The following is a 21136-nucleotide window of genomic DNA, read 5'->3' as shown; positions in this document are numbered from 1 at the left end:
AATTACACCCAGTGAAAACTGAGATGAGAATCGTGGTGTATTGCTGTAAGGACCCCGCATCCAAACAAATATGTTTGCCTCAAATGCCAAAGCTGTATGGGAGAGAACGTTTGTTATGGAAAGGATGGGAACTGTGAAAATTTAAGTATTGTTGTTTTGTTAGTATGTTTTATGTGGACATAAGTGTGTGGCTGCCCTTTGGTGAGGACGAGATCAACATCAAGTAAAGTGGCACAGGATTCAGAATATGACCATGTGAAATTTAATTGGGAGAAGGTATTCAGAGATTCCAGGAATTTTAACTGGTCAGCTTCACCATGAGTACATATTGAAAAATGTCAAAACAGGGGCTGAAGTCTTATGGATAGCAGGAAAGCCCCCTCCAAGCGACCCATGAAAAGATTGACATAGGAAGGAGCCATCCTGGTTCCCCCATTCATGCCCCTGATCTGTTTGTATGTCTGCCCCTTAAAGGTGAAGTAGTTGTTGGTAAGTATAAAGTTGACTAAGGTGTGTAGGAAGGACGTCTGAAGGAAATCTTCAGCACCAGACAGACCATTCACATGGGAGATGTTGGTATAAAAGGATGTGGCACAATGATGAAAAGCATGGTGTGTGGTGGGAGTGGAACAGTACAGATTTCAGATGACCTAGGAAATGGTTGGTATCTTTAATATAGGAGGCAAGTCTTTGTACTATGGGTTGCAGGTGCTGATCAACCAATGCAGATATACGTTTGGTGGGTACTTTGAAGCCAGGAACTATAGGACAGCCAGATGATTGGGTTTGTTGTTCTTACGAAGAAGGTAAAGGGGGGGGGGGGGGGAGTGGGCTGCGTGGTTTGGGTGGACTGACAAGTTCTACGGGTTAAGGAGTTAGTCCTTGTGAGGGGCCTGAGGTTTTGAGGAGGGGCTGCAGGTCAGTTTGAATCACAAGGACGAGATCTTGATGGCAGACGCTGAATGCAAAGGTGTCAGACAGCTGCCACAGACCTTCCCTAACATACTCCTTTCAGCCAAGTACCACAATGGTAGAGCCTTTGTCTGCTGGGAGGATAATGTTGGAGTCATCAACTTTTAAGGAACTTAGAACCTAGAGTTCTGCAGAGGATATGTTATGACCATGTTGTAGGGACCTGAGGAAGCGTTGTGAAGCAATGCCAGATGTGAGGAAGGCTTGGAAGAGGTAATTCTGAGGTAGTAATGATGGACCAAGTTGGGATCGTGGTCTGAACTGTTCAGGGCAGGGTTCCATGTCAGGTTTGCTGTTGGAAAGGTATTGGGATTTGTTTGCAAAGTGATATTTCCAATTGACAGTATGTGTGAAGCAAAGTATGCCCTTCGCCAAAGCAGCATGATCAAATGCAGGATTATGGCTGGAAGTGAGACCCTTGGATAATACAGATAATTAACGAGGGTAGAGTTCTTTAGACGAGAGGTTGAGGAAATTGTAATGTTGTGACTGGTTATTGTGATTATGAGTTATTCTTGCTCTGGGAGGCAGTGGCGAAGGCTATGGAATGTTATGGAGGTTGGTCAAGCTCGGTTTGTAGGAGAGGAGTAGTGGTTGGTTGGTTGATTGGTTGGTTGATTGGTTGGTTTCGGGGAAGGAGACCAGACAGCGAGGTCATCGGTCTCATCGGATTAGGGAAGGATGGGGAAGGAAGTCGGCCGTGCCCTTTCTGAGGAACCATCGCGGCAGTTGCCTGGAGTGATTTAAGGAAATCACAGAAAACCTAAATCAGGCTGGCCGGACGCGGGATTGAACCGTCGTCCTCCCGATGGTTGATGGTTTGGCTGTTTAGGGAGCTGCAGAGGGACAGGAAGGGAAACACCCTGTTCGGGAGGTTTAGGGTAGGTGGGATAGCTTTTTAAGTCTGGCACGTTGTAGCAGTCTGAAGTTGGCTTGGTGGATAATACTGTCCAAGGAAACTTGAGGGGCAGATAACTCCAGGATTTTGTAGAAAGAGTGAAGTCTGGTGGAGTGGAAATTGGCTGATGAGGCATATATGTCACAGATTAGCCAGGTAGGAGCAAGAGATTGCTGTATATGAAATTGTAAAAGAGCCTGATGTAGAGTAGGATTACATCCAGAAACAGCGTCATTCAGTGTTAGGCCTTCTGGAGTGACTTCAAGGGCCAAGCAAGTTTCAAGAAATAGAATGTAGGACCTTAGTTTTGACAGTGCAAAAGCTTGTTTTCAAAAAGAACGGATGTAATATGTGATAGGATTCATTATGGCAAGAGGGGACAGTTTTGAGTGTTAGAAATCGTGAGAGTGGCAAAAGAGATAAGCAGAGGGTGGATAGAAGAAAAACGGAAGAAAAGCATGGAAAAAATTCGGGAAAAATCAGAAAAATTCGTACGAAAATCCTGAGAACAGACAATGGTAAACGAGAGGTGATGAATGGGTAAGAATTTCTCGCCATAAAAGTGGTCTATATGCTACGAAGAATCGATTGGGATTGGGAAAAAAATCGATTGGGAAAGTCATGAAAAGCGACAAAATTTTACACGCTGGCTAAACAGAAACATAGTGATAGGAGAAAACGTCACAGTCATAGGGGAAAACGTAAACTACTTAGCTTGGCAATTAAAGTAATGTAGGAGACGGCAGTAAAAGTCGATCAGAGCGTTTTGGCGAAAAACAGATGCAAAAACTGAAAGAATTACTTATAAATAAGGGTGGGAAAGAAAATAGCTGTCACATTTGCGAATAAATCGGTGAAAGACGATCGGAAGATGGCCCTGCAGTGAAGTGAATCCTAAGTTGTCATATGCAAATTTGTAAATACCAATGCAATTGTTACATGCAAATAAAAATGGACCCATATACGTGCACGAAAATCAGTACTAGGAAAGATGTAGGGGCAAAGTGTTGATTAACACTTTTCTAATACTGGTTATATGCAAATAAAAATGGACCCATTTACGTGCACAGAAATCAGTACTAGGAAAGATGTAGGCACAAAATGTTATTAACATTTTTCTAATACTGCTATCTGTGCATGTAAACAGGTCCATTTTTATTTGCATATAACAACTACTTGCCTTATGCACCCTCCTACCACTAAGTATACCAGTCCTGTAGCTGGCAAAACATATAGTATCAAATGGGAACCACCTGTGAAACAACACGTCATATACCAACTGTTACATAAACACTGTTCGGCCTTTTACATCGGCATGACGACCATCAAATTATCAAAAATGGCTCTGAGCACTATGGGACTCAACTGCTGTGGTCATCAGTCCCCTAGAACGTAGAACTACTTAAACCTAACTAACCTAAGGACATCACACACATCCATGCCCGAGACAGGATTCGAACCTGCAACCGTAGCAGTCGCACGGTTCCGGACTGCGCGCCTAGAACCGCGAGACCACCGCGGCCTGCTCAAATTATCAGTTTGGATGAATGGGCATAGGTAAAGGATCTATAATGGCAACACGCAAAGTCCGGTTGCAGAGCATGCTCTACAACATGACAATCGTGGCCTCAGTTCCTGTTTCACCACACCCGCCATCTGGATTCTTCCCCCAAACACCAGTTTCTCAGAGCTCCGCAAGTGGAGACCAGCTTTACAAAAAGTCCTTGGTTCTCTCCACACATCTGGGCTTAATTTACTTTAATTTCGTCCGCCTCAGATTTCTTCACAGTAATTCCTACACTCTGTTTTAGCTTTCTAAATGTTTCATTTTCTTACCTGTCTATTTTTTGCCACCACCCTCCCTCCTCTGTTACTTATAATACACTTAGAGTTTGAGTCTAACTATTTTAATTCATCTACGTTGTTGAAGCAGTAATCTCTGTCTTGCGTATTACCCTGTCTTCCACCTTTAAACTCTCAGGTTTTCAAATCTCGTCCAGCGCAGCCCCAACAATCAGTCTTTCCTTCTCATTCCATCCTGCAAGTCTCCATTGACACGCAGTTCGGGGCGACTTTCCAGAAATCTACCCCTTTTCCTAGACCTCTCCAGTCCTTTTCCTTCACCACTCTTCCTTCCCCATCAACCCTTCTGCATGAAGGAGGAGCCACTGGCTCCAAAAGCTTGCCCAATTATAATCATTTGTGTGTGTTCTGCCACCGATTGGTCAGTAGGCTTTTTTATCTATCCCATTACCTTATTTAATAATAAAGAAAGGTGGATGAATGCTTTGTACAGTCTGATGATATATGCTTACCTATGAAGTATCAAAGTGATCCAGTTTCAGAAAAAAATACTTAGTGGGCACCTAGTCTATAACTACTTTTACATATAATAAATTTTGTGTATTTCCTGTAATATTTAGTTGTTGGGACTTCAAACTCAAAATAATAGCAATTTTAAAATTTTGCTCCCTTTCTTTTTTTTGCGTTGGGGGAGGGGGGGGTGATGTATTACACCTGTCGTGTCAATGTTGTTTGTGTGTGAAACACAGTGTGTGTTGTGGTTTGTTCAACATGTACTTAAGTGTCGGAAATGTGGATCAGTTCATGAATTTACGAAATATTCCAAACAAACATTTGTCAATGTGGTTCGGAGAGGTGGAAATGAATCATATCTTTATGATATGCTAATATGCACTCACAACAGAAATAAATGGATGTAACAGAAGTATGGTGTTGTAGTAAAGAAAGTCATTTCGACTGTGTGTTATCCAGTGCCAGGTTTTCGCACACCCCAGGTGACATGTCTTGTTCATTTGTCTGACAAAACTATGAAGCTCTAAAGTATACCCATTGGTCAGTGTTGTTATTCACATACATGTGAAATGCTTTTACTTAATTTACAGACTGAAGTCGTAGAGGGGCAGCTGTTTGAGACTTACCTGAAGTTGTCACAAACTTCCATCAAAAGGACACTTGAAGATATCCGAAGATCACCTGACTATAACAGGTTAGTGTTTTGAATTTCATTTGATTCTGTAATTATTTGTTCTTTTAACACTCTGAAATTGCCAAACATAAAATACTTCTTGCAACGGTAATATGTTGTGACTGTACCTCTTGATCTCAGTCAACTGTGTGATTGTAGGAACCAAACTGTTATTTTATTTCTTACAGACAGACTTGACACAAAATTCCTCATTTGTATGTGCTAAGGACATAGAGAATATTGGAACACAGATAAAATTGGAAAATAAGTATGCTGGTAAATCTCTAAATGCAACACAAAACAGTGATTACTTGTAACTCTGTACATATGTATTCCATATTGAAAATTAATCAACAGTTTGGTTAACGTGGAATGTTATTTCATTTTCAAGGTGGGTCACACCAGCAACAACTGTGAATGCTTTCTATTCACCAATCCTCAACTCTGTCAGTAAGTATTCTCTTCTACTTAGAGTGTTGTTATTCATAATTCCTTTTTCATTTATATCCAAAAGCTAACATTTTAAAACATTTCTGATATATCTAAGATACAGAAGACAGGGTAACTTTAAAGAAATTAATAATAACATTGTGTAACTTAGTGTCACTACTGGCTATATGGATACAAATTACCTATAGCTTAACATAGCCTATCAGAAAAAATGTGATGAAAGATGATACATAAGAAGAAAAAATATAGAAACAAAATAACCGTAAAGTTCTGAATGAGTAAAGATAGTTAAAATTGTATTTTGATTTCTTCCATCACCAACTGGATGGTTCACACATACATTCATTCATCATTTCATTTGTTTGTTCATTCATTCATTCACTCATTCATTGGTGTGAAGTAATTTAATAGCTCAAGAACTATGAAAATCCTAAGAAATTTTGGTCCTATGTCAATGCGGTAGGTGGATCAAAACAAAATGTCCAGACACTCTGTGACCAAAATGGTACTGAAACAGATGATGACAGACTAAAGGCCGAATTACTAAATGTCTTCTTCCAAAGCTGTTTCACAGAGGAAGACTGCACTGTGCTCCCTTCTCTAGGTTGTCGCACAGTTGACAAAATGGTAGATATCGAAGTAGACGACAGAGGGATAGAGAAACAATTAAAATCGCTCAAAAGAGGAAAGGCCGCTGGTCCTGATGGAATACCAGTTCGATTTTACACAGAGTACGCGAAGGAACTTGCCCCCCTTCTTGCAGCGGTGTACCGTAGGTCTCTAGAAGAGCGAAGCGTTCCAAAGGATTGGAAAAGGGCACAGGTCATCCCCATTTTCAAGAAGGGACGTCGAACAGACGTGCAGAACTATAGACCTATATCTCTAACGTCGATCAGTTGTAGAATTTTGGAACACGTATTATGTTCGAGTATAATGTCTTTTCTGGAGACTAGAAATCTACTCTGTAGGAATCAGCATGGGTTTCGAAAAAGACGGTCGTGTGAAAGCCAGCTCGCGCTATTCGTCCACGAGACTCAGAGGGCCTTAGACACGGGTTCACAGGTAGATGCCGTGTTTCTTGACTTCCGCAAGGCATTTGACACAGTTCCCCACAGTCGTTTAATGAACAAAGTAAGAGCATACGGACTATCAGATAAATTGTGTGATTGGATTGAGGAGTTCCTAGATAACAGAACGCAGCATGTCATTCTCAATGGAGAGAAGTCTTCCGAAGTAAGAGTGATTTCAGGTGTGCCACAGGGGAGTGTCATAGGGCCGTTGCTATTCGCAATATACATAAATGACCTGGTGGATGACATCGGAAGTTCACTGAGGCTTTTTGCAGATGATGCTGTGGTGTATCGAGAGGTTGCAACAATAGAAAATTGTACTGAACTGCAGGAGGATCTGCAGCGAATTGACGCATGGTGCACGGAATGGCAATTGAATCTCAATGTAGACAAGTGTAATGTGATGCGAATACATAGAAAGATAGGTCCCTTATCATTTAGCTACAAAATAGCAGGTCAGCAACTGGAAGCAGTTAATTCCATAAATTATCTGGGAGTACTCATTAGTAGTGATTTAAAATGGAATGATCATATAAAGTTGATCGTCGGTAAAGCAGATGCCAGACTGAGATTCATTGGAAGAATCCTAAGGAAATGCAATCCGACAACAAAGGAAGTAGGTTACAGTACGCTTGTTCGCCCAATGCTTGAATACTGCTCAGCAGTGTGGGATCCGCACCAGGTAGGGTTGATAGAAGAGATAGAGAAGATCCAACGGAGAGCAGCGCGCTTTGTTACAGGATCATTTAGTAATTGCGAAAGCGTTACGGAGATGATAGATGAACTCCAGTGGAAGACTCTGCAGGAGAGACGCTCAGTAGCTCGGTACAGGCTTTTGTTAAAGTTTCGAGAACATACCTTCACCGAAGAGTCAAGCAGCATATTGCTCCCTCCTACGTATATCTCGCGAAGAGACCATGAGGATAAAATCAGAGAGATTAGAGCCCACACAGAAGCATACCGACAATCCTTCTTTCCACGTACAATACGAGACTGGAATAGAAGGGAGAACCGATAGAGGTACTCAGGGTACCCTCCGCCACACACCGTCAGGTGGCTTGCGGAGTATGGATGTAGATGTAGATGTAGATGAAAATGATGAAAAGAGAGGTCAGATACACTGCATGATATGCCCCATAAGAATTATGCTCCATGAATTCAAAGACCATAATATTATGAGAATCCCTAAAAACTGAATCTGTGAGCAACAAGGAAAATTTCTTAAAATTGTAATCAAATACAAATGTAATATTTGTACTTACCAGGTGCACATACCATCATCATCTAGATGTCTCAAAAACCTTGCTTCAAGGACTAAAGCTTTCTTAACATAGCAAAAATAGAGCTAAAAATTAAAGGAAACAAGGCTAAGTTGAGTTTGATTGGGAAAGTCATTCTGTAAGCCAAATAAAGTCTGACACAAGATGCTGCAATAAATTAATCTGTAATCATGTATCAACATCTACATCTTAGTTCTTTAAACCACTGTGAAATGAATGGCAGCAGATCCTTCCCATTATATACTTATTAGGGCTTGTTCCCATTCCAATTGTGTATGGAGCATGGGATGAATGATTGATTAAATGTCTATGTTAGACTGTAATTAGTCAGGTCTTGTCTTCAGAGTTCCTAAAGGAGCAATATGTAACTGGTGTAGCATACAAGGTGTAGAAGTATGAAAACAAAATTTCTCTACAGATGGTGCTAGTCATCAGTGTAGGGCCCATAAGAGCGCATCTGTGGTGCTATCTACTTCCTGTAATGGCTGATGCTGAATGTCAACACACAGGAACCCAAGTTCCACACATTGGTATCTGTTTCAAACCCATAAACTTATCTAGTTTTGTGTCTATGGACTACAGTTTGCAAACAGCATTGGTTTTCTGTTATCATTCGAAGAAAACTGCTGCAGAATCACATCAATTGCTTGTCGAAGCTTTTGGCAAACATGCCTTGGGAAAACATAGTGTATCAAGTAGGTTAAAAAGATTCAAAAGCGGTTATTTTGAAGTGAGAAACAAAGAGTGCAGGAAACCACCAAGAAAGTTCAAAGACAACGAATTGCAGGCCTTATTGGATGAAGATGGTACTCAAATTCAACAGCAACTTGTTGAACAATTAAAGGTGACACATAAAGTTGTTTCTCTTCAGTTGAAAGCTATGGGAAAAGTGCAGAGAGTGGGAAAATGGGGTCCACAAGAACTGAATGAAAGACAGCAAGCAAATCGAAAGACCACTTGTGAAATGCTGCTGGCCAGATACAAAAGAAAGTCGTTCCTTCATTGAATAGTAACAGGTGATGAAAAATGGTCATATTTTGAGAATCCTAAAAATTTTTAATCAAGGATAAATCCAGGCAAACCATCGACATTCACTGCAAGACCAAACTGCTTTGGAAAGAAGACCATGCTCTGTGGTTGGTGGGATCAGAAGGGTGTCATCTATTATGAGCTGCTAAAACCTGATGAAACTATTAACAATGATCGCTACCAACAGTAAATATTTGATTTAAATCAAGCATTATGTGAAAAATGACCACAATATGGGAAAAGGCAACATAAAGTCATATTGCTCCATGATAACACCCTGTCACACACAGAAAAACGGGTCAGGGAAACAATCGAGAAGTTTAGTTGGGAAATACTAGGGCATGCGGCTCATTCTCCAGACTTGGCTCCATCCGATTATTATCTCACTGCATCAATGGGACACTTTCTTACTGAACCACGCTTCAATTCACATTACATTGTACAAAAATGGCTCATTGACTGGTTTGCTTTAAAAGAAGAACTGTGTTTTTGGCATGGCATATATATCCTGCAGAGAGGTGGGAGATATGTATAAATAGAAATGGGGATTATTTTGAATAAAATACTGATTTTCAGGGTCAAACAACAGACATGTAATTATTGCCACCAAATTCCAGTTTCATATTTCTACACCTGGTATTCCTAGATCCCTTTATTTAATGCTGCTTTTTTTTTAATTTAGTAAGCAGGCTTTTCAGGGATCCAGCAGTTTGCAACTATCTTCAAGTGCCTACTGGCCTACTAAGTTTTCAGCATCTCTATGGTGCTCTCTGATGGGTCAAATAATTTGTGACCTTTCATGTTGCCCTTCTTTGTTCAATATTCCCTGTCAATCCTGTTTGAAGTGAGTCCCACATGCATGAGTATTGTAAGATGGCTTGCATGTAGCCTTTGTCCTACCAATGAACTGAAGTCAGTACCTGTTTTACCTACAACTGGACCTATGTCATCACTCCATTTCATATCCTTGCTGTCGCTGCATCCAGGTATTTGTATGAGTTACCAATTCAAATTGTAATTCATTGAATTGTGGTCATAGTATACTATGCTCTTACCAGTCCGTGAAATCCACAAATTCCCATTTCTGAACATTTAAAGTGAGCTATCAATCTTTGCACAACTTTAAAATCTTGCCAGATGTGACTGGATACTTCTGCAGGTCAAACAGTATTTCATTATAGATAACTGTATCCTCTGTATAAGTCAGAAGCTACTATTTATACTGTCATCATGAACAACAAGAAATCAAACACACACAATATGAAAGGAATGACTGAAAATAGAGTCCTGAGGATACAAAAATCAGCAGAGAATGACAGAAGTGATTAGTATGATTGTTCAGATAATTTATTATGCTTGTCAATGAAGCTATGATGTGCTAGTGATGGGAGAAAGAATGAAAATAATATGAACAGTAATGCAAACAATTAGCACGAGAAAAATTATTTGTCTTTCACTAAAATAAAGAAAAATAGTTAAAAGAGACTGTGATGAAGGACAGTAGCACCACCTTTACCAACTCCATCCTCACTCTTGCTGAGAAGCAAATCCACAGTTCTGCTGTTCATATTTATCTCATCACTGCTTCTATTTTTTAATCTGTCTCATCCTTACCTGTAAATCAACAAGTACTCTCAACAGACTTTTGAAGTATTATCTATTGCTATCATTTCAGTGTTCAGATATCCTCGGTAACTTTTGCAGTTAACATCTTTTAAGTCTAATAACTTGTAACAGTTCCTTCCATCTCATAATATAAGAGTAGGCCTAGTCCTGAAAGTTAACATTTTTGACATTTCTGTAACAGTTTCTGCCTCCTGGTAAGTAAAAATGAATTCTCATTTTGGTGATTACTTTTCTTATAAAATCTGACTTAAAATGAAATTTATTTCCTTGACATCTTATGGTGATTATGGATCTTGTTGCAAGCACAGTCTTCAGTGACCAGTACATATGTTATTCAATATACAGAAAGTTCTCAATACTCATTCAGAGTTTCTAACATTTCTGACTTAAAAGTGTGAGTGTGAATCTGGGTCATTTTGGTTTATTCCCCCAAACCACCTTCCACTTCTTTATGAGGTGGCTTATTTGTAATTTGCAGCCACTCTTCTTTACTGGATAGCTGGCTGCTGAAAACCCTCTTCACTTCTTCTCCATCGAATAATGCTAGGTACAGTAATTTTCAGACTCTTTCTACTTATGAAATAAGCAGACATATAAACTTTGCTTTTCGTCAATTAATGATGTATTTGACTTTCATACACTATAAAAATCTCACTTTCAACATAAATATATAACTTCTGGTAAGTCCCTCGTACAGTCAAACATCAGAAACAAATTAAATTACAGTTAAAAGAAAGTTGGCTTTGATACCATAATTTTTCTTAACATAAATCAGAAAATAAGTCTTGCCTATAGCAAGGTTACGTCAAGTTTTTTCAAGAGTTCTTTTTCGGCTGTCTTTGTTTTAATAACAATAGTCAATGACCCAATAAGCACAGAGCTGCACATATACTCCATGGTTCTTCCTTACACATTCACTAAAACACCTTTGGACTGCCCGACAGGTACTTGTCGATGCCGTTTGTCCGTGGCGTATACTTTCTTCCTGTGACTGATTTCAAACCTGCACACACAAACATGTGATGCGCAGTAGGTAGGATTCTACCATTCCACACTCATATCCAGAATATCGTGTGTTCGAGACAGTAGAAGGCTGAGTGGTTCTAAAATTTACACAGAAATTCTCAAATCACCACAAGTAATATACAATTGCGTTCCTTTGCTTGTGCAATGCTCCATGGTAACCATCAGGCAACTACTAATGAATAAATTGCAACTCATTTTTTTTAACATGCTGAGCTTTTAACAAGTTCTGTACAACAAGTATGATCATCAAAAATCTAAAGTATTGTATTCTTTTTGCAGCATTTCCTGCTGGAATATTGCAGCCTCCTTTCTATGGTCTTGGTCTTGAGTAAGTATAAACATGCACAAGGGATTTTCTTACATCCTGTTGCAAAAATATGGTAAATGTAACTAACTATAACTTAAAGTCTTATCTGTATTTGAATAACAATGTATCTGATAAAAAAGTAAGTTTCACATAATGTAACATGACATGTAAATTTTGTAAGTTAATACCCAGAAATACATGGAAACCAAATTTTAAACCAAGTCTGTATCTACAGCAATACTCCACAAGGGTACTTTTGGCACTACTAACTGACCCACTTCCCCCTTCTATTCGTGAATGACACATGGGAAGAATGATTGTTGGAAGGCCTCTGTATTATCTCTAATTTCTCAAATTTTATCATCATGCTCACTGCATGAGATGTATGTGGGAGGAAGTAATATGTTGTCTGGCTCTTCCTGAAAAGTGCTCTTTCGAAACTTCAGTAGTAAACCTCTCCGTGATGAACAGTGCTGCTCTTTTAGTGTCTGCCACTAGAACATTTTGAGCGTCTCAGTAATACTCTCACACCAACTAAACGATCCCATGAGAAAACATGCTACTCTCTGTTGGGTCTTATCTCTCTCTTCCCTCAATCCTACTTGGTAAGGGTCGCAGATTGATGAACAGTACTCGAGAATCTGCCGAACGAGTGTCTCGCATGCCACTTATCTCATGGATGACCTACACTTCCTTAAGATTCTTCCTATGAATCTCAATGTGGCATCTGTTTATCCCACTATTTATTTTGTGTAGTCATTCCACTTGAGATCACTCTGTATAGTGATAGGTGAAAATAAATCTTGAAAAAGTTAGGGGAAAGGGTAGAAGACTGAAAATGTTACATTAGCACAGATGCAGTGTTGTTACTTTAAAAGACTTTCATTCAAATCCCGATTTGGCTATTCAGGGTTATGTTTTGTGTTGTTTATCCAAATCACTGAAGATAAGTGTTGGAATGCTTCCTTTTAACCTTTTAAATCAAACAATGGAAAATCCAGGATGGAATGTAACAATACCAGAGATCCTACCTGCTGACAAAGGCTCCACCACCATTGTTTTGAACCACAAGGATTATGTGGCAGAAGGACTCCCTCAGCTGTCAGATACTTCCACCCACAAACCATTCTACAGTGATCCCATTCCAGTAATCCAGCAGGATCTCCAGTCACTACTCAAATCCTTAGGCCCATCCCAGAACCTCTCCCCAGAGTCCATCTCTCTACACACTCCTACCACTCCCCGCACTCCTACCTTCTACATCTACATCCATATTCCGCAAGCCACCTGAAGGTGTGTGGCGGAGGGTACCTTGAGTACCTTTATCAGTTCTCCCTTCTGTTCCAGTCTCGTATTGTTCGTGGAAAGAAAGATTGTTGGTATGCTACATGCTTCCTAAGGTCCATAAACCTAAAAACCCAGGACACCGCATGGTGGCAGGTTACTGTGCCCCCACTGACAGAATCTCTGCTCTCGTAGACCAACACCTTCAACCCATTACCCAGAACCTATCCACCTATATGAAAGATAACAATCATTTCCTCGACTCGCCAAAGTTCCTGCCCCTTCAGCACATGGTGCCCTGCTCGTCACTATTGATGCCACCTCCCTGTACACCAACATTCCTAATGCCCATGGCCCTACTGCTATCGAACACTACCTTTCCAGATGCCCTATGGATTCCAGACCAACAACCTCCTTCCTAGTCTCCATGACCAACTATATCCTCACCCACAATTACTTCTCCTTTGAATGCATTACCTACAAACAAATCCGCGGTACAGCTATGGGCACCCGCATGGCACCATCCTATGCTAACCTATTCATGGGCCATCTATAGGAATCCTTCCTAAAAACCAAGAATCCTAAACCTTCATGTGGTTCAGATTCATTGATGACATCTTTGCTATCTGGACCGAAGATTGTTGTTGTTGTTGTGGTCTTCAGTCCTGAGACTGGTTTGATGCAGCTCTCCATGCTACTCTATCCTGTGCACGTTTCCTCATCTCCCAGTACCTACTGCAACCTACATCCTTCTGAATCTGCTTCGTGTATTCATCTCTTGGTCTCCCTCTACGATTTTTACCCTGCACGCTGCCCTCCGATGCTAAATTTGTGATCCCTTGATGCCTCAGGACATGTCCTACCAACCGATTTCTTCTTCTAGTCAAGTTGTGCCACAAACGTCTCTTCTCCCCAATCCTATTCAATACCTCCTCATTAGTTACGTGATCTACCCACCTAATCTTCAACATTCTTCTGTAGCACCACATTTTGAAAGCTTCCATTCTCTTCTTGTCCAAACTATTTATTGTTCATGTTTCACTTCCATACATGACTACACTCCATACAAATACTTTCAGAAACGACTTCCTGTCACTTAAATCTATATTCAATGCTAACAAATTTCTCTTCTTCAGAAACGCTTTCCTTGCCATTGCCAGTCTACATTTTATATCCTCTCTACTTCGACCATCATCAGTTATTTTGCTCCCCAAATAGCAAACTCCTTTACTACTTTCAGTGTCTCATTTCCTAATCTAATTCCCTCAGCATCACCCAACTTAATTCGACTACATTCCATTATCCTCATTTTACTTTTGTTGATGTTCATCTTATATCCTTCTTTCAAGACACTGTGCATTCCGTTCAACTGCTCTTCCAAGTCCTTTGCTGTCTCTGACAGAATTACAATGTCATCGGCGAACCTCAAAGTTTTTATTTCTTCTTCCTGGATTTTAATTCCTACTCCAAATTTTTATTTTGTTTCCTTTACTGCTTGGTCAATATACAGATTGAATAACATCGGGGAGAGGCTACTACCCTGTCTCACTCCCTTCCTAACCACTGCTTCCCTTTCATGCCCCTCGACTCTTATAATTGCCATCTGGTTTCAGTACAAATTGTAAACAGCCTTTCGCTCCCTGCCACCTTTAGAATGTGAAAGAGAGTGGTGAGGACACCTTATTGACATTCCTCCAGAACCTCAACAACGTCTCCCCCATTTGCTTCACCTGGTCCTACTCAACCCAACAAGCCACCTTCCAAGCCTCAGAGATGGCTACATCAGCTCTCCGTCCATATCAAACCTACTAATCACCAGCAATACCTCCACTTCAACAGCTGCCACCCATTCCATTCCAAGAAGTCCCTTCCATACAGCCTAGCCACCCGAGGTCATCGCATCTGCAGTGACGAGCAGTCCCTCTCAAAATATACCGAGGGTCTCACTGAAGCCTTCACTGACCGTAATTATCCTCCCATCCTTGAACAAAAACAAATCCCCCTGGCCTTATCTTTCCAGTCACACACCACCTCCCAAAGTCCCACAGTCAAGCCACAGAGGAGCATTCCCCTCGTCACTCAGTACCATCCAGGACTGGAGCAACTGAATTAACATTCTCTGCCAGGGTTCTGATTACCTCTCCTCATGCCCTGGAGAAATGTCCTACCCACTATCCTTCCCACCCTTCCTACTGTGGTATTCTGCCATGCACCGAACCTACATAATATACTCGTCCATCCTTACACAACCCCTGCTCCCAATCCCTTACCTAAAGGCTCATACCCCTGTAATAGACCTAGATGCAAGACCTGTCCAATACATCCTCCTACCACCACTTACTCCAGTCCTGTCACTAACATCACCTATCCCATCAAAGGCAGGGCTACCTGTGAAACCAGTCATGTGATTTACAAGCTAAGCTGCAACCTCTGTGCTGCATCCTATGTAGGCATGACAACCAACAAGCTGTCTGTCCACATGAATGCCCACCGACAAACTGTGGCCAAAAAACAAGTGGACCACCCTGTCACTGAACACTCTGTCAAACATGATATCCCTCATCTCAATGACTGCTTCACAGCCTGTGCTATATGGATCCTTCCCACCATCACCAGCTTTTCTGAATTGCGCAAGTGGGAACTTTCCCTGCAATACATCCTACGTTCCTGCAATCCTACTGGCCTCAACCCTCGTTAGTCACTGTCCTCACCCATCCAGCCTCCTCCCTGTTCCCATTCCAGCATTACACAGCCATCATTTCACTGCCACACACAGTCTTTTAATTTCTTTTTGTTTCTTTTATTTCTCTCCTTTCCATTACTTACCCCCGCCCATGTCCGCACCTTCTCTCCTGCCCTCAGTCTAAATTACAACACTTCACTGTCCGCAACTCCCACCATACTATGCCTCGCAGTGTGGTTTCAGCTCTCTGAGACTCTGTGTGTGTGTGTGTGTGTGTGTGTGTGTGTGTGTGTGTGTGTGTGTGTGTGTACTGCTGACAAAGGCCTTAATGGCCTAAAGCTTTAATTGTGTGAATCTTTCTGTTGTGCCTATCGCGACTCAGTGTCTCCGCGATATGATGAGTAGCAACTTCCCTCTCTGGTAATGCTTCCTTTTAGAAAAACAAGGCTGATTTCCTTCCCCCAATATAATCTTGTACTCTGTCTCTAATGACCTCATCACTGACAGGACATTATACCCTAATAATTCTTCCTTGTTGGAAACATTCTAGTTTTATTCCCCCACATTTTTTAAGCTTGCGTAATTAAATCTATAAAATTTTGTTTCTTGATGACCCAGATGAACAGATAAAAATAAGTATCACTGTGAAACAGTCTGAAATGTTAAAACTGAATGATCGACTAGAACTAAAACCTATTGGAGACAATGTTCTCAATAACAGCTGTCCAGGACTGATTAACAACATTCCTTCTCAGCTTCAGCTGTGCTACTGCCCCTCTCCTACTTTCCCAGATGCTCGCCTGCACTCCTGGACTAACAAGCCTTAAAAGGAATGTATCATGAAGAAATGTCTTAGCCACAGCCCAGAAACTATTTTCGGAATGAAACCTTCACTCTTCAGCAGAGTGTTAATACTCATGACAAATTAAAAGTGTGTGCTGAACAAAACTTTGCAGATAGTGGTTTCCGTTTAAGTGATCTATACACAGTACATAACATGCTTTCACATCTTCAGTGGTGTCAGTACTTCTTTTTGACTTTCCAAACTGGAGTCCAATTTGCACATAATTTTAATCTGCCAAAAAGTTTTGCAAAATTGTTCACTGTGCTGCTGTGCAAAAGATTTTTTCCAGAAACAACTAACATGGTAATGCTTTTGCTTCACTCACTGCATGTAATTTTTAAATTAAGATTATATTGCCTCTTTACAATGCTGTGTGAATGGTAAAAGTACACAATAATTTAAATATCCAGCTGTGAGAAAATGGTTATGTCAAAAGTTAACATTCTAATGTTATGCCACATGCATTATTCCATCACAGAAACAAGCCATGTAGTTTCATCATTACTAATTTATCAATTATCTTTACAATATGTTGCATTTCAGTTTCTGCTATTCTTCTTTGCAGATCACTAAATTATGGAGCTATTGGAGCAATTATGGGGCATGAATTAACTCATGGCTTTGATGATCAAGGTAAGCATCAAGATCAACACACTCTAGATCATTATTTTCACAAATAACTTTTGCAAAAATGTATATTCCACTGTTATAAATTACAAAAACATAAATCTCAGGGAGGAAATAATAAACAGTAGTGTAATAATAATCACCCATTCCATCATAAATTATAGGTGTTACTTATGTACACTTAAAAGACCAGACAAACAATCTAGATGCAAACTTTTGATTTTCTTTCAACCGTAGTGCACACACTCACACAGTCATATCAAACTTCACCTCTGTGACCTTGGAAGCTCTTATTGTTTATGAGTGGTTGTCCAGTCAAATTGGTTTCCGAGACAGGTGGAAGGATTGTGGCAATGGGTATGCAAGAAGAGTATTAAGGACAGATAGTAGGAAGGTGGTAGGAAGCAGCTGATCAGCAGATGGAAAGAAAGAAAGCTCTCTGCAGTAGTAGCAAAATGTGGATTACTGCCACTAATAATTACGAACAAAGAGGATGGAGAGGGTGATAGGAGGAGGAGGAGGAGGGACTAGTGGAGTTAAAAGTTGGAATGGGAGACAACCACAATGGAATAGGACAAGAGAGGGAAAAGGCAGTAAAATGAGAAGTAAAGGAGAGGGAAGTGTGTGTTTTGAGAATGAGAACTAGTGAAGATTTTGATGAGCAGTTTTTCATAAAAGGAGCCTCACCTTTAAAAGCAACAGTATCGCTCCCCCCTCTCTACTGCTTTCTACCGTTGTGGGTATTAATCGAAATTTTTGCCTCCATCATGACAGCTACCCATCACCCCCTCTCCTGCCCCCCACTACTTCCTTATCCCTTCCTCCTTGCCCACGTAGCCCTGAACCCCCCCTCTCCCAACCACCAACCCATTCTCCCATTCTACAATCATTTACCCTCTGTATCCAGTCATCTCATTTCTGAATTACCACTGTCAGACTGTAGCTACTGTCATGGCTGAGGAAATAAATGTGTGCAACCGCCTCATGTTTCAAATATATCTTTGTTGTCAAGCATCATTCATCAGAATGGTTGCCTGCCTTTGATGTTTATTTTAAGTACTGTTCATTTCCATACAGCTAAGAAACCTGTGCATTTGATCTACTTGTATTTTTAGTTGTCCATATAAAAGCTACTTTGACTTATTTTGACAAATTCTAAAATATCTTTTCAGGACGTCGTTATGACAAGCATGGAAATTTGAAACAATGGTGGACAGACACTACTCTAACGGAATACGAGAAGCGTGTCAAGTGCATTGTAGACCAGTACAGCCATTATCAAGTTAATGAGATTGGAGATAATTTCACGGTAAGTGTATATAATTATGCAGCTAGTTATTTTCATATTCTCTTTTTATGTGATCATAATGAATATGGTAATGTGGGATCCTGACGTTACAGGCTTACATTTTCTTCATAAAAGTGCTTTCAGGAATTGCCTCACACACACACATACATACACACATACAAATCAGTACCTTCTACACTTCCAGTTTCTGTCTGATCTCCCCTTATATCTGACCTATAGCTGCCTTTTCTGTTGCTACTGATTCTGATTTCAGGTCTTCTAATTTTAACTGTTGTTTAAGCTTCCATTTGAGAGTGTTTTTTTGGCATATATAAGTGCACCACGACTCCAATGTGGGTATATAAGCACGAACAGGTAGGCAAGGGATTAGTGTGGCATTTGTGCCTTCTTAATTTGCGTGCAGTAAATGTGAAAATGTGAGTTATGACAACATTTTTACCATATGCATCCAAACAGGACTAAGGTGCTGTTATTCTTCTCTTTGATACCGAAGGACAAACACCAGTAGATATGTCAATCAGGGAGTTGTTATAGTTGCAGCACGTTGTCAAAAACCACAATTGTGGAATGACTCTTGGCAAGATGTTTTGTTGCTTCATGTTAATGCATGCCCCATATCACAAATCTCGTAACTCAGAAGTTATGCCAACTCAAGCAGGAGACACTCGAGCACTCACTCTATAGTCCTGATCTCTTCCCAGGTGATTATCACGTCTTTGGTCCCTTAACCCTTGAGCGGGCGTACCTGTGTGTGAAGTCCGCCAACCAAAAATAAAGTGATTTTGTGCTGTTCCACTTTTGTTTCACAACTTCGAGCCTATACCTATTCCTTCAGTATTGCTCCAGGTAACACGCTGGTAAATTGTGTTGTACGTCTAAGTGAGAGGTAGTAATATAAAATTCAAAACAAGCTAGGCGAGAAAAACATTACGATCAGTTCAAAAAAAATGACCCCAGTTACAAACCAGCAGCATTATTCCATCTTGAGGCAGTTGTCTAAGAGATATTTAGTGATCAAATAAGCAGGTGCCCCGAGATCTGATGCAATTGCACTGCTTAATGTTCCGAATGCATCATTACTGTTTCTTTAACACCTGTCCTTGGCAAAAGAGAGTTATAGTGAAAATTTATTTCATTATTGTTTAATAAAACAGTAGTTTACCTCATATTATGTAAGTTTATTTTCTCCTTGTTTAAATAAACTAAGATTAAACTGCGAGTTTGAACATACCTGACTTACCTTGGTAATATAAGGAAACTATTGTTTTCATGTGTACAAAGTGTGCCACACGTCCACTCATGTTATGAAAAATGGCGCACCCACTCGAGGGTTAAAAAAGATTTTGAAAGGTCAACAGTTTTGTTAGGTGAGGATGTGCAGTAGGTAGTTACAGACTTCTTCATGCAGCAGGGCATGGTGTTTTACCAAATTCCTATCTTCAGCCTAGTGCATTGGTGGGATTATTGTGTAAAGCTCAAAGTGATTTTGCCTGATTGTCATACTGATTCTGGACTGTATGGCCTTCAAATGGAAACTTTTTGATTGTCCCATATATTTCATCAATAGTTTATGCTCTCATAGTGTCCTGCTGTGTTTTAATTGGCGTGACTTTTCTACTTATAGTCTTGTTTCCTCCAACTCCTTTCTCTCTTCTTATAGAAGAGGGAACCTCTGGCTCCAAAAGCTAACATTCTCCTTCATTTAAGTATGTGCCACTTGCTACTGCTGACGCTGCTTGCTAAACAGCAAATATTTCAATCTTTGAGTATTCATTTCAGTTACATTTATGATGTATGCAATACAAATAAGTAATTACTTGTCCTTCATAAGATTTCTCTTATGCTGTCGTATACATTGGCACTCACCAGCTGACATAGCAATCTAGAAAGAGCACAGGCATAAAAATAACTAATGCCAATTTGAGAAATGACAAAAGTTACCAGCATACTCAACAGATTAAATTAAATTGTTACTAATAAGAATGTCACTGTAGTTAGAGCTCAGTACATGTATCACTTATTACAGTGTAAAACAAGTTCCTGAGCTATATTTTATGCACTTTGTTGTAAGTGATAAATGGTGTCTTTTGTAGGTTAATGGTATCAATACTCAAGGTGAAAACATTGCTGACAATGGAGGCATCAGAGAAGCATTAAGAGCGTATCAAAAGTTTCAAGCAAGGCATGGTAATCAAACCGAATTATTGCTTCCTGGCTTGTCACAGTATTCACCAGAGCAGCTGTTCTACATCGGTTTCGCACATGTAAGTATTATTGTATGTATGAGGATTACATTGTTTAAAAGATTAGGATACACTGATAGCTAATCCAGGTTCCTTTGAAAATACAACATAATAAATTTTATTTTCTCCTGCAGGGTAGGATGAATAGTACCATATATCATGATCACATGGATTCCAGTCAAAATATTATGTACGTGATGATTTAAAAAATTCCTGGTTTGAAACAAAAGTGAATTACCCTGGTTCAATAATTTAAACTACTTTTTTTTCGTCTGGTAGATTTTAAGAACATGGATGTAATTCTCACAATGCAAACATTATGTGACTGTAAGAGTTCCTCTGTATAATGGAATGTTATGTGACCAAGTTGTGGAGATAAAAGTCCAGTAGTTTTGATTATCCATCCAACTAAATGTAATTTCACTGAAGCATGCTGCCATCATGCTGTAACTTTAGTTAAATGTATGACCCAATTATAGTGTCAAATTAAAAAGGCTCA

The 21136-nt window shown here is 40.0% G+C and overlaps 1 protein-coding gene across 2 annotated transcripts in view; it reads left to right on the top strand.

The window, feature by feature from the left end:
* Nucleotides 1–21136, top strand: part of LOC126355952 (neprilysin-4-like) — a 693674-nt gene that overhangs the window by 669252 nt on the left and 3286 nt on the right. For both annotated transcript variants that reach the window (XM_050006541.1, XM_050006540.1), the window contains exons 14-19: nucleotides 4777–4880; nucleotides 5251–5309; nucleotides 11620–11668; nucleotides 17024–17091; nucleotides 18258–18394; nucleotides 20488–20658. In XM_050006541.1, the coding sequence (XP_049862498.1) occupies nucleotides 4777–4880; nucleotides 5251–5309; nucleotides 11620–11668; nucleotides 17024–17091; nucleotides 18258–18394; nucleotides 20488–20658 (588 nt within the window). The remainder of the gene's footprint in view (nucleotides 1–4776; nucleotides 4881–5250; nucleotides 5310–11619; nucleotides 11669–17023; nucleotides 17092–18257; nucleotides 18395–20487; nucleotides 20659–21136) is intronic.

Source organism: Schistocerca gregaria, chromosome 3 (assembly GCF_023897955.1).
Source record: "Schistocerca gregaria isolate iqSchGreg1 chromosome 3, iqSchGreg1.2, whole genome shotgun sequence".
Classification (NCBI taxonomy): Eukaryota; Metazoa; Arthropoda; class Insecta; order Orthoptera; family Acrididae; genus Schistocerca; species Schistocerca gregaria.
Note: the sequence above shows the minus strand (reverse complement) of the source record. Positions and strands in the feature narration are given on the sequence as shown.